Source organism: Urocitellus parryii, chromosome 6, assembly GCF_045843805.1.
Source record: "Urocitellus parryii isolate mUroPar1 chromosome 6, mUroPar1.hap1, whole genome shotgun sequence".
Lineage (NCBI taxonomy): Eukaryota > Metazoa > Chordata > Mammalia > Rodentia > Sciuridae > Urocitellus > Urocitellus parryii.
In genome coordinates this window covers 64139516-64154164 of record NC_135536.1, presented here as the reverse complement: position 1 = coordinate 64154164, position 14649 = coordinate 64139516, and the positions used below count along the sequence as shown (strand labels likewise).

Here is a 14649-nt window from a genome sequence, read left to right as displayed (position 1 = left end):
AGACATTTCTTAACCTTACCTTGCCATCTTGTTCTTTTCTCAACCCTCAGTTAAACTGCCATTGGTATAGAATGTATAATGTGTCACGGGTAAACTCACAGTGACAGAGGTGTGGCAGAAAAGCTGGATAATAAAGACTGGAGATGATTTCCATTTCTGTTCTCATCAGGGTGGCCACAAAACCATAGCTGATCCCCGGGATAGACCAAGACAATCTGACTGGATACATACTCCAGAATTGTGCACTAGATGCCAAATGACCTTGTCAGGGAAGACATTTCCTCCAAATGACCAAGATGTTCACAGTTCTACTGATGATGGGAATCCCCAATCCTTTTCAAATGATTGTGGCATTCAGCAGGTTACTATTTTCTAGGAAAGAATGTGCATTTTATTCTTCCTTTAAATTTCTAAACAATGATGTAGATTTTATAAGGGGGGATTTTTAAGGAAAGAAAGTTGGATTTTGATTGTTTGTTTGTTTGTTTTGGAAAGAAAGTTTCTTGACTGTACTGAATATAAAAATACTGTGTGGCAGTGGACCATGTAGTTAGGTAGTTTCAGAATCCTTTCCAAGAATTGTAAATGTTATGACTTTATTTTGTAGGATCATGTTAACTTTTTTTAAATTGCATAGTGAGACTTTGGACTTCTTTCATTACAATTCAACTAATTTAAAAGAGGACAATTATTCCTCTAGAATTGAGTCTTATTCCTGTTTCACAAATTTGGAACTAAAACGTTGACTTTTGAGATAACAAGGAAGAAACCACAGGCATCGAGATTTTTAATTATTTTTATATTAGGTTGTGGACATAATTTTTTTTAATTAAATGTTGATAAAATGTGTGCATGTACATCTTAATTCTGGTTATTCTTTTTTTTTTTTTTTTTAGCTAACATAACACTTCTTGGTTCCAATTTTCTCATCATTTAGAAATAATTAATTAGCCATTTAAGCTCTGAAAAAAAGTAACCCTCTTTTTCTCAGATTTCTGGGTTTTGAATGACCTGTAGGCCCTGCCTGAAGATAAAGTTGGTGAAAGTTAGAGCTGGGGGTTTCCTACATAGGTACTTATCAGTCTTCTCCTAAACTACAGTCTGCTTTTGGATAGCTCTAATAATTAATTTGGTCTTCTCTGTTTCTTCTCCCTTCCCCCCTCCCTTCTCCCTGTCTGTTCACAGGTTATCCTGACGAATCAAATTACAACCCATCTGAGCAGAGCCCTTGCTTCTCAGGCAGACCTGGTGTCTCCAGCTGATGATTTGTCCCTGTCTGAAGGTAAGGTATCTGTCCTGGAGAGGCTGAAACTTGACACTGACATACATCCCACAGCCTCCCTGCCTCCTGTTGAGAGTTTGGAGACATGGCTAATGGGTGCTGGCCAGTGAAGCCAGCTGAAGCCTGGCGATTTAGGTTTAGCCACATTTCTAGGTATCTGATTGTTTGTATTTGGAGTCTCTGCCCCCACCTCTGTAGTGAGCTCCTTTTTTCACTTGAGTGAATCATCTTCACAGGCATCCATCATCTCCATCTGGAGGCTGATGGTTCTTCTGTGGGTTGTCTCAGATCCTTAGGAGGTCTGGCAAACTGATAAATGATTTTGATTCTGAGACACACACTCAAAGGTCCGCTTTACTAACAGCCCCATAGCAATTTAGCCTTTTGTTTGTCTTGAGTACTTTTGGCCTGGCTAAAAGTGTAGAGCAATTTCTTATGCCATAGATGTAGGATTCCTGATAAACTTTACAGGAAGTTTTAGAAAAAATCTCCACAGTGGTAAACCTGAAAAATTTTCTGCTAGCAAAGGTCAGGCTGGCTATATATTTGATGGGAATGAGCTTTAAGTAGCTAGAGGAATTATATCAGCAAGCCAGATAGTAGTTTCTAGTTTTATTGAATGTTCTTACTTGACATTTCTGACTTCTAGGCAAAGTTGAATTTCAGGTACAATGTTGTAGGCCTGGGTAGATATGCAGAGCTCTTATGGGTCCTTCTTCCCTTTCCACTTTCTGAGAATTTTTCATAATGGACTATAGGGAATTTTTAGGCCTAGCAAGGTTCCTGACTGCCCAGGTGGTCTTCTGTGGATGGGCCTTGGTTTATGATCTCAGAAACTGCAAGAACATCATTCCTGCTTCTTGCTGATATCTTTCATGGTGAAAACTAATAGCATATTTATAAAATATAAATTTATAAAAGCTATAAAATGCTTTCTACTTTTAGTAATACATTATCATTCTCTTGCCATCTGGGCTGAAAATCTGAATCATCCAGATTTCTTCCTCCCTCAAATACTTTTCATCATCCTCTTTAGCTTTTCTATCCAAATATATCTTTCCTCCCTTTTAAAAATAATTTATGTTGTGAACAACTGGCTTATTAAACTCATGATTGGATTAGTTTTTAATCCAAAAGAGTTTGCCAATTCTAGTCTCTACCATTTTCATTCTGCTGCTACCAAATTAAACTTCCCCAATCTGATTTCTTTCTACCATGTCTTTCTCCCACTTAGAAAGCTGGGAATTGTCTTTTCTGAGAATGGACAAAATAAGTAAGTCAATTTAAAATTATTCAGGGATTTGGGGTTGTAATCATCAGGGTAGAAGTATTTATACCACAAGAGTCAGTAAATACAAAAAACTCCTATGTTTTCTCTTCTGAGTGGACCAGTTTCCAGAGCACCACTAGATGAAATTAATGCTTCTTAGCCTTTAGTGTCTGTCCTTTCCTTCTTGTTCAGCCTCAGTTCCCACCAATTCCTTATGGGGCACTCCTGTGCTTCTGGTGCTGATTTTTGGCTGACCTTTCCCACTCCTGGTTCCACACCTTTGCAGAGATCACTCTCCTTATCTAGAGTAGCATTTCCCTTGTTCACTTCTCTCGTTTCTTCTCTTCCCAAGTTCATTCCTTCAAGGCTTCAAGACTGTCTCTTGCAGAGTCTTCTTGCCTGTGTAGCTGGTCTCACTACTTTCTTCTTCTCTGCTTCTCTCTCTACTTGTTCAGCTGTGTGAGGATAAGGCCTAGAAAAATGACTTTAACTTTTCATGCTTTTCTGACCAAACTGGCAGATTTTTAAGGAAAAAGACTATGTCATGTTCGTTTTGTATGCGTGTGATGTCCCAATTCCTAGCAAAGTTCTAGGCATATTGAAAGCAGTAAATAGATGCTCAGTGAATATCATAGTAAATACTTTGAAAGAACCATGAGAATCACATAAAACACCTGAGAATAGCATTAAAATTTATTATGATTACACACACACACACACACACACACACACACACACACACACGTGCACACTTGTTCCACTCTGAGGAGACCTGAATAGAATGTCTTGCTTCCTCATTTGAAAATCAGTTATAGCACTTTTCTTTATCTTGGCTTCCTGGTTTATCTTATGAAAAGAAGAGGAGCAAAACAGACAAAAGAAATGGCTTTGTACTTGAGTGTGACTGCTATAAGAAGATGATGAAGTGTTCCTAGCAGAGGGAGAATTACCAGCACATCCTTAGGCAATATGCCCTTATGAAATCCAAGGGAGAAAGGAAACAATTGGGTTTTGTTGTTGTTGTTTTTAGCTCTTATTCTTATATAGCTGAACAGAAAAGAGGATATAGAAATATTTTTTCTAGGATCTATAATGAAGCTACTTACTAGTGAATTAAAATGAACAAATTTCTTACAACATTTATATCTACTCAACTATTGCACTAGTTAAGTTCATATATATATGTATGTATATATATGTACAAATATATATAGAGAGAGATGTGTATTTATGTGACATATATCTATCATATAAAATATAAATTGCTTTGTTTTTTTCAAGCATTTATTGTATCCGCTTAGCATTTGTGTTAAGTGACCTGATCTCAGGCATGTTTTTAAATCACTTTGGGCCACAGGTTGGATGAATAAATGATTGCTCAAGTCTTTTCCTCCTGTAACATTATCAGATAGTGAGGTGAGTCTGCAGATCAAGAGTATCTACCCATGGATGGGGTTTAGTTCTAATTTAGAGAGTACTATAATAGATTTCAGCTGCAGAGCAGAGGATCTGCTTAAGCAGTATACCCTTGAAAACAGTTGTAGGGTGAGAACAAGCAGCAAGAGCAGTAAAAGGATCTGAGTTGACCTAAGGAGAGTACCCAGCAGGGGCTGATTCAGGGAATGAAGTTCCTTCTGCTCTGACGAAGAGGAGGGAATACAAGTGACCTGGTCCAACTGAGAGATCCTTCTACCCCAGCAGATCCTGTGCTATTAATATCTGCCAGCTGCAGGACCAGAGCATCCCCCTGCTGAGATCAAAGGAGCCCCTATCTTAGCTGGAACAAGGTCATCTGCACAGGGCTGTAAAAGTGAACCCTGGCTGGCTACAGGGCCGTCTATAGGGGAGGAGAAATCAGGAGATGGGGAGGTGCTCTCTCACGCTCCTTTAATCTCAGCTGACCAGCTGTTGCCCTCCCAGTGTTTGTAAAGTTGAAAGTTCTTTGTTTTTGTTTTGCTCCCCCACCCCACACCCTTATTAAAATTGCGACTGGGTTGTTGCTTGGATTAAGTAGACCCAGTATTCACTGCTTAAGTCTATGGTATGATATCCTTCATTTAGGTTCAATTCCACTGTTGAGTTATCCAGCTCCCAGGTGGGAGAGCTACAGAAGGGAGAAGACCTCAAAGGCAAAGGACTTCCTCCATGTTTTTCCTGCCCCAGAGCTTGTGACTTGAGAAGAATTAAAGGGGCAAATTGAATTTTCCCTATTTAGTTAAAATAATTCTTCATTTATGCTGTATGCTTATCAGTTTGTAGCCTTTTATTTACAAACTTTCTCATTTATTTAGAAGAATGGAACTTCTAGGACTAATGCAAACTGACCAAAGTCCCCCCATCCCAAGTGTGTTTCTCACACTAGTTTGCATACACTTCTGGTTGTTTATGTTGGAGAGAGGCAGAGAGAACAAGAGATAGACTGACAAGACCAGAAATGTATAGAGTAAGAAATAGACAGTAGTACATGGAGTTATAGATATGCCAAAAATATCAATGCTAGAACTTCTGAAGATCCTGGTAATTTTATTTGTTTAAACTAGGACAATATCAGCCACAAGGTTATTTTTCCCCACTCTATAAATCAGAGTTAAAATTTCATTCATGGGTGGATGCTCCTGATTTTCAGACCCACCTTATGAACTTATAATGTCAAAGCTGGCAAAAACTAGGAATGTTCTGTTCATCCAACTTATCATGTAACAGGCGAGATGGGGCCAAAATAAGGATTTGGGGTTTCATATTTTATATTGTTCTAGACCAGACACTGTTATTCAAACTATTTTCTTCTTCAGTTTTTGTTTTGTTGGCAGAAACTCCAGCATGGAGTTATTATGGTTATCATGGAGTTATTGGGTTATCATGGAGCTCAGTGACTGTAACTGTTTTGTTTTTTAGCCCTTGCCAGCTCTTTCTTGTGATCATAGAAAATACTAAGGACAGTCAAATCTTAGTCATAAGGAATCTCTCTCTCTGTTCCCTATAGTGGTCAGTAAAGAAAATATCTAAAAGTCCAACTGGCCTAAGAGGGCATATCCTATCCTGAATTTGCCTGGGATTTGAGAACTAGCTGAGTCTCCATTTACCAGGCACAGTTAGTAAGATTGTAGCAAGTTACAATCTTGCACAGATTGAAGCTCTACTCAATCTAGACATTTAATTTTCTTCTGATGCTTTAGCAGAGTAACAGTTACTTCAGTGTGGTGACATGGCCCACTTCAGGAGTTCCAGGTGGCTTCATAGGAAGGAAGACGCTATTAGGCTGCCATCCTGGTATTCTCAGCACCTGGCACATTGGTATCTTCCTATCTGCATTAATAGCTTTTGACAGATTATAGTACATGAAAACTAAAAGTACGTGGAAGGGTCAGGGAAAGAACACAAGAAAAAAGCAGTGCTTACTAGAACCAAAAGTAGTTTCTAGTTTTAGTGCTGGGAGCCTTTCTATTCTGGTTAGAGTCAGGAGTTGATGGACTGATTTCATGTGCAAGAGAAAGTATTTTGGGATTCAAATTCCCTAACAAACCATCCCTGCAAAAAGCTGGAGTCCATTTGAAAGATTATATGCAAGTGTGTGGCTTGTGTCTCTTTTAAAATAAATTCAGCAAGCAAGAACAGCTCAGAATGGTTGGGGTGAATGGGGGACCTATGGTTGTGAAAGAAGCAGACTTCAAAGCATGGTATGAATTTCCAAGTTTTATTTCCACTCTTGCTTTCCAGCTGGATCTGCTCTGGATTTACTGCAGGATGTTTGAAAATGTGGCTCCCTGCTAATCTCAGACAGTTGCTATGATCAATGGTTTCTTTCATTTCCGATAAAAAACACTGGTGTTTCTGCTTAAATTGTGTGTACTTTCAGCTTTATTATTTTAGTTGTGATTTATTGTTCTGCATTACCCAAATTTGTAATCCATTAACCACAAACTAAGGGTGGGTTGGTCAAGTTAGATGAACTCTCTCCACAGTTAGCTCCAAGGCCCTTCATGGCCCAATCTCACATTGAATGTTAATTGGTTTGTGTAGACCATGCATAAATAGATATGGGTGGAGCAGCTTTCAGTAGCCACCCCCCAGGAGTATAGTGCAGGTTGGCTATATTAGTGCTTTGAAATTATAAGGTGTCACAGTGTGACTGCAATCAATATTATTAGCATTAGCATTTCCCTAGTACTTTAAAATGTTTTAAAATGATGAATTTCTTAATCCATCTCAAGCAAATGAAGCATGAAGGAGAGAAGAGAATTGCTCAATTGCAGTGCAAGGTGGCCATGGCAGGAACAGAAGTCAAAGTGCTTCCCATGAAATCTTAGATTTGAACAGTGTTGCCTCTTAGGAGCAAGTTTTGGAAAAAAGTATTTAAGTGTCCTGTTGTTCTTTCAGTTTTTGATTCCAAAGCCATAGACATATGTCAGCACATAAGGCTTCACATGCTTCTATTCACAAGGGCACACATGTTTATCCATGCTTCACTCTTCCTGGCATTCCAGGGAATCCACAACACTTGACTAGCCTTATATTACTTCCAACAACTGATCAGATGCTGTGAAAAATCTAATTTATAGAAAAAGATTAAAGGCACCAAAAAATGTGTGGTGTTTGGCTAAAGAAAGTCTAAATATTATGTAGGGTAGGAGAGGCTAGAGTTGAGAGGAGATGGGCACAGTCTACAAATATCTGAAAAGCTATAAATCTCAAGAGTGAAACTTCTTGAGGATTTGAAGCAGGGAGGCCAGGGGGTAATATAACCATGACTGAGGGATCAAAAGGAGAAAGGGAACATTAAAGTCAACCACCAGGAAGCACTTCTTGGTCATGAGCTCTGTTTTGCTGGTGCTAGTTTGCTGAAGGAAGACACATTTGAAGAACAAGATACACGACAATCAAGTTAGATGAGAGCCAGACAGGTTTCTTTGGGGAACAGTCTTTGAAGTGGTTCATGTGAAGGCTGAGCACATGTTTTGGAAATACATCCCCCTTAGACTCAAGCCTCTTTACCACCTAGGATTTACTAATTTCCCAGGTCTATACATGTTCTTGTTAAGGTCTCAGAAGAAGACCAAAGGAACCAGAATGTCAAAGTCAGCTTTGTCAGTTGCCTCAGCTACAGAAGTGATAGGGCTAAAGCCCAGAGAATGGGATGCCAAGAATTGGCATGATCATATGTGATGTTTATTAGGATTTGCCGGATGATCATAACAAGATCTGGCCAGGTAGTCTGGCCCAAGGGTGGTCCAGCTGAGCTGTGACCTTGGTTCTAATATCTATCCCTTCCAAAGCTGACTTTCCCAGATAAAGTAGGGCTGTTCCTCGGTCGAAGATATGGAGTGGTTGTGTTTTTCCACCAGAATCATTATTCTAGTTGTTCTCAAACTTTAGCATGCATCAGAATCACCAGAGGTCTTATTAATATACACATTTCTGGGCTCCTACTCCCAGATTTTTAGTTTGTCTGGGTAAAAACCAGAGAATTTATATTTCTAACAAACTCTCAGGGGTTGATGATACTGTTGGTCTAGGGACCACACTTTGAAACACTGCTTTATTCATTGAATCCCTAACTATGTTAGGCATCACAGATACCAAGACAAATGTGTCTCTACCTTTAATCTCAAGGAGATGACATTCTAAAAGGGGAGTAGATGTATAGAGTTCCTTTAGCACTCACCACAGTCATATGCCTCCTTGGGTCACCAGTGGTCTTATCTATAGGCTTTGTCTCAGGTCTGAGATACAGGAGTTACTAGAAGGATTTAGGTCTCTTCTGGTGGCAAGAAATAGAAATTCTCTCAAGATTACTTTTTAAAAGTTAGACCTATGGGGGGCTGAGGTTATAGCTCAGTGGTAGAGTGCTTACCTGGCATGTGTGAGGCACTGGGTTCAATTCTTAACATTGCATATAAATAAATAGAGAAAAAGCTCCATCAACAACTAAAAATATTTTTTTAAAAAATAATTGGCCTTATAAAAAAAAAGTAGACCTAATAAGAGTAGCGAACATTTATGGACCATGTATAGTGTGCCTGGCATTATACATTATCACAACAACCCTCTGAGGGCTATATTCATCATGCCATTTAATATATGAAGGACCTTGAGGTTAGAAGATAACATAGTAGCAGAGCCAGGATTCTAGCCTACGGAGAGTGGCTCCAGAACTTACACATTTAATCACTAGGCTCTTCTCTAAGGATACAACTGGGATTCTTTTAGCTATTTGTACAGCCAGATAAAATGGGAGTTGGAAAGATTGAAACCTTGGTCATTCTGTTCTGTGTTCATGTGTATGTGTGTGTGTGTGTGTGTGTGTGTGTATGTGTGTGTGTGCGCGCATATATTTACATACACATTCTCTCTCACTCTCCACCCCCCTCCATCTCCCCCTCCCTCTCTCTTCCTCTCTCTATATACCTTGACACTTGGCCTTATGATCTGATTCACCCTGTTTATCTGGTTATTCTGTCTGTTGGTTCATCCTTTCACCTAATCAGCCATAACTAAGAAAGTGGCCAGAATACCCTCTTCTTTTAGCATGGCCCATAAACAGGAGCATTTCCCCTCTATAAGAGTTTCTGTATGAAGAACAGATTCCTTTAGAATAGAGAACCCATGAGGTAAGCACCCCAACATAACATCCAATAGAATGGCTTTCTCCAGCCAAGCAGACATTAGTATAAATTTACCAAATGAGACTTTGTACCTCAGTTAATCTCGTCCATGATGTCCATTCTCAGTATCCTCTTGGTTTTTGAGATCAAATATTTGGTATTAGTTATGTATCATTGGTCCATGCCTTCAACCCGATTTACTGTGGGAAAAAAATTCAAAAACACTTTCTTTCTGATCCCAGATAATCACCTGGCTCCTCTTTATTCTCATTTCCATTATAGCTACAGAGTTTGTCTACATGAGGAAAGATGTTTCATATGTTTATCCAGAATCTACTGTCTACACTCAACTATTATTATTTTATGAGACAGGAGGCCTAGTTAAGCTTAACTATGTATAAATTACCTCATATTCAGGAACTATGACAGGGTACTTTAGCACAAACTACATCCCATAGTTAGCCATTATCTATCAACTACTTAAGACAGGTAAGCCAGAGAAGCCAGGGTGGCATTTGAACAACTAAAATTCCTGCAGCAGAGAACTCCATACCTATAATTTACATCCTTTCTGAATTTACAATAAGCTGGAGCAAAATTACTCTGTTCCTTCAGCTGAGGGTCTGAGTGTATGTGTATGCACATGTGTTAGCAATGCACAGTAGTTGTGTGCATTGGGGCAGTTCCTGTGTTTAATAGAAGACAATAGGTCTTTTTAGGTCATGCTGTTGATTTTTTAACCATTTCTCCCCCATATAATAGGCCTAGAAGAGCAGCTAAGAGAATCTATGTATCCTGGCAGTGTCGCCTCCAGCTACAGACAATAGAGGCTACCCAAGTGGGCAGGGGATTAAGATGACAAAAACTGTTTTGTTTTAAAATATGATATATAGATAAATGAGGAAGGAAAAGTATCAAAACAAATTAAGAAAATCTTGTCCCCAAGAGAGCTCTAGACCAGAAAGAGAAGAAGCCATCAGAACCTTCAAAGTTGGAGCCCAAGAAACAGTGTCAGTGAACAAGCAACTGCCGGAGTCCAGGGACTAGGTCCACCAGCCGGGAGGAAATGCCTGACGCCTTCAGGGATCAAACTGGACCTGAGGAAAGTGGCTTGCTGTGTGACTGGATGACACCAAATTAGGGCAAACCAGCAAGAAAATCCTGTCTCCGAGTCATTGTAATGTTGGTTCCTTGAGGGTAGGACTTTTGTTTTTTGTTCACTGTTGGCTCTCCAGAGCCTAGAATTGTACCTGGCAATAATAATTACTCAATAAATTAATGATGCATGAATGAGGCACCAGTAGCTATGAGAGGATTATCTAAGCTTTAGAACTGTATTCACCTAAAGGGCATGAAATCACCACCATAGTTTTTGTCACCCATACATCTCTATGCCCCAAAATTCCTTCAAAATGTGGGCAGTTTTTTTTTTTTACTATCTATCCATATGTGATGAGTGACAATAGGCAGTGTGGGGAAAGTGTTAGCAATGAAAGAACAGAAGCCTAGTAACTCAGCTTTTCAAGGAGGAATCTTATATTTGCACAAGGGAGGTGATTGAAGTAGTTTAGTCTGATACAAAATGAGGACATCTATCATGCACTTACTGTCTACTATTTCCTGTGCCAGGTGCCAGGGACACAGAGGCAAAACTAGCAGTGCTGCTTTTTGAGAAGTTCAGAACCCTGTGGTGAGGGGAATAATTAATGAACACATAAATTGCACTTGGCACCATGATGGCACAGGCCAGGAAGATTGCAGGTCAAGCACACAGAATCTCTGGTTTAGGGATGGGACTCTCTAATAAGACTTTGCAGCAAGGAGTAGCTTTGGCCAGACCTCCAAGAATCAATAGCAGTTCCTAAGAGGGAAAAAAGAGTGGGAAGGTGTATCTGGCAGAGAGAAAAACCTTGCTGATGGAACAAAGGCAGGATGCAGACATAGATAGAAGCCAGATTGTGAAAGGTTTTTATCCATCATGCTAATTGGTTGGAATTTTTTACTGAGGGTGATGGGAGCCATTGAAACTGGAAGGTGGCAAGATCATTTTGTAGTTCAAAGAGATTTCTTGTCTGTTCAGGTCCTTGGCCCATTTGTTGATTGGGTTATTTGTTATCTTACTGTTTAATTTTTTGAGTTCTTTGTATACTCTGGATATTAGGGCTCTATCTGAAGTGTGAGGAGTAAAAATTTGTTCCCAGGATGTAGGCTCCCTATTTACCTCTATTGTTTCTCTTGCTGAGAAAAAACTTTTTAGTTTAAGTAAGTCCAATTTGTTTATTCTTGTTATTAACTCTTGTGCTATGGGCGTCCTATTAAGGAATTTGGAGCCCGACCCCACAATATGTAGATCAGAGCCAACTTTTTCTTCTATCAGACGCAGAGTCTCTGATTTGATACCAAGCTCTTTGATCCATTTTGAGTTAATTTTTGTGCATGGCGAGAGAAGGGGATTCAGTTTCATTTTGTTGCATATGGATTTCCAGTTTTCCCAGCACCATTTGTTGAAGATGCTATCCTTCCTCCATTGCATGCTTTTAGCCCCTTTATCAAATATAAGATAGTTGTAACTTTGTGGATTAATCTCTGTGTCCTCTATTCTGTACCATTGGTCCACCCACCTGTTTTGGTACCAGTACCATGCTGTTTTTGTTACTATTGCTCTGTAGTATAGTTTGAAATCTGGTATCGCTATGCCGCCTGATTCACACTTCCTGCTTAGAGTTGCTTTTGCTATTCTGGGTCTTTTATCTTTCCATATGAATTTCATGATTGCTTTATCTATTTCTACAAGAAATGCCATTGGGATTTTGATTGGCATTGCATTAAACCTATAGAGAACTTTTGGTAATATCGCCATTTTGATGATGTTAGTTCTGCCTATCCATGAACAGGGTATATTTTCCCATCTTCTAAGATCTTCTTCTATTTCTCTCTTTAGAGTTCTGTAGTTTTCATTGTATAAATCTTTCACCTCTTTGGTTAGGTTGATTCCCAAGTATTTTATTTTTTTTTGAGAATATTGTGAATGGGGTGTTTTTCCTCATTTCCATTTCAGAAGTTTTGTCCCTGATATACAGAAATGCCTTTGATTTATGCGTGTTGATTTTATATCCTGCCACTTTGCTGAATTCATTTATTAGTTCTAGTAGTTTCTTTGTAGACCCTTTTGGGTCTTTTAGGTATAGAATCATGTCATCCGCAAATAGTGATAATTTAAGTTCTTCTTTTCCTATTTTTATGCCTTCAATTTTCTTCAGTGTTTCGGGAACTATATTGAATAGAAGTGGTGATAGAGGGCATCCCTGTCTTGTTCCAGATTTTAGAGGGAATGCCTTCAATTTTTCTCCATTCAGAATGATGCTAGCCTGAGGCTTAGCATAGATAGCTTTTATAATGTTGAGGTAAGTTCCTCAGAGGAGGACATACAATCAATCAACAATTACATGAAAAAATGCTCACCATCTCTAGCAGTCAGAGCAATGCAAATCAAAACCACCCTAAGATACCATCTCATTCCAGTAAGATTGGCAGCCATTATGAAGTCAAACAACAACAAGTGCTGGCGAGGATGTGGGGAAAAGGGTACACTTGTACATTGCTGGTGTGACTGCAAATTGGTGTGGCCAATTTGGAAAGCAGTATGGAGATTCCTGGGAAAGCTGGGAATGGAACCACCATTTGACCCAGCTATTGCCCTTCTCGGACTATTCCCTGAAGACCTTAAAAGAGCGTACTATAGGGATGCTGCTACATCGATGTTCATAGCAGCACAATTCACAATAGCTAGACTGTGGAACCAACCTAGATGCCCTTCAATAGATGAATGGATAAAAAAAAAATGTGGCACTTATACACAATGGAGTATTACTCTGCACTAAAAAATGACAAAATCATGGCATTTGTAGGGAAATGGATGGCACTAGAGCAGATTATGCTAAGTGAAGCTAGCCAATCCCTAAAAAACAAATGCCAAATGTCATCTTTGATATAAGGAGAGCAACTAAGAACAGAATAGGGAGGAGGAGCATAAGAAGAAGATCACCATTAAACAGGGACGAGAGGGGGAGGGAAAGAGAGAGAGAAGGGAAATTGCATGGTAAAGGAAGGAGACCCTCATTGTTATATAAAATTACATATAAGAGGAAGTGAGGGGAAAGGGGAAAAGAACAAGAGAGAGTAATGAATTACAGTAGATGGGGTAGAGAGAGAAGATGGGAGGAGAGGGGAGGGGAGGGGAGGGGGGATAGTAGAGGATAGGAAGGGCAGCAGAATACAACAGACACTAGTATGGCAGTATGTAAAAAAGTGGATGTGTAACCGATGTGAATCTGCAATATGTATACGGGGTAAAAATGGGAGTTCATAATCTGCTTGAATCAAATATATGAAATATGATATGTCAAGAGCTTTGTAATGTTTTGAACAACTAATAATAAAAAAAGACATTTCTTGGGCAACAATTTACAGTTTAGAAGGGATGGGAATGAATCTAGAGAACTCTGATTTTGATCTCTTAGAGAGGAATCCCTTTGGGGTAGGGTTAGTCCTAAATTTCTTAAAGCAATGAGAACTTTATAGTAAGTTTTATCATTTCTGAGATCCTGTATAGTTTTAATTCCCCACCTCATCAACTTGGGAGAGACTAGGTTTCTAATAGCATTAGGTGAGCCCTTCAGTTATCAAAGTGCCTTATAGTTAAAAGCAACTTCAGACTATTTGTAATTCTTTTTTAGGAGGTGAGAGAAAAATAGCAAATGAGTTGAAATAAATATGTTTTATGTTCCTTTTGCTAACAATTACAATAATAATATTGAGTGCCTACAATGTGTCAAGGCACTGTACTAAGTACAGAAAAGCTCAGCAAGTTTGTAGGGTTCAATTTCTTTTTGTGTGGTGCGTGCTGGGGTTGGAACCTAGAGCCCTGTGCTTGCTTATGGGGTTCAATTATTACCCTCATTTTAGAAACTAAGAAATGGAAGCACAGAGTGTTTACCTAATTTGATATAATTAGTAATTGGTAGGGATTCAAACTTAGAGGGTCTGCCTCCAGAGTCTGTTTTTGACCAGCATATATACTCAGGTCTTCAGGGGGATAGTGCCACTACCTTAGAACTTATGGCCATGTATTTCTGTTGTAGCAGAGTTGAATTCCATGCTTCCATATAATTGTTGGTGTTTTATTGCCTGTACCCTGAAATATCTTTATAGAGAGCCATTAGAGAAACAGTGTAGATAAAGTAGATATCTGCTCAACGTAGATAAAGCATTGCATTTCAAATGAGGAGACTCACGTTCAAGGACTATTTCTGCCACAAACCATTTGTGCTATTTTGAGCAATGTTTTGAGCAATGTTACTTTTAATTTCTCCGGACTTCAGTTCCCTCAGCCACAACACGGGATTGTATTATGTGACGTCTGTGGGCCTTTTCAGTTTGCTTCTTCTGTTGCATTCTGTCTTCACAGAGAAAATTTATATATTTTCTTTAGAGCC

The 14649-nt window shown here is 39.1% G+C and overlaps 1 protein-coding gene across 1 annotated transcript in view; it reads left to right on the top strand.

Moving 5' to 3' along the window:
- Rad51b (RAD51 paralog B) overlaps nucleotides 1-14649 on the top strand; it is a 564662-nt gene that overhangs the window by 408222 nt on the left and 141791 nt on the right. Inside the window, exon 8 of the mRNA XM_026385194.2 lies at nucleotides 1186-1282. Coding sequence (XP_026240979.2) covers nucleotides 1186-1282 — 97 coding nt within the window. The remainder of the gene's footprint in view (nucleotides 1-1185; nucleotides 1283-14649) is intronic.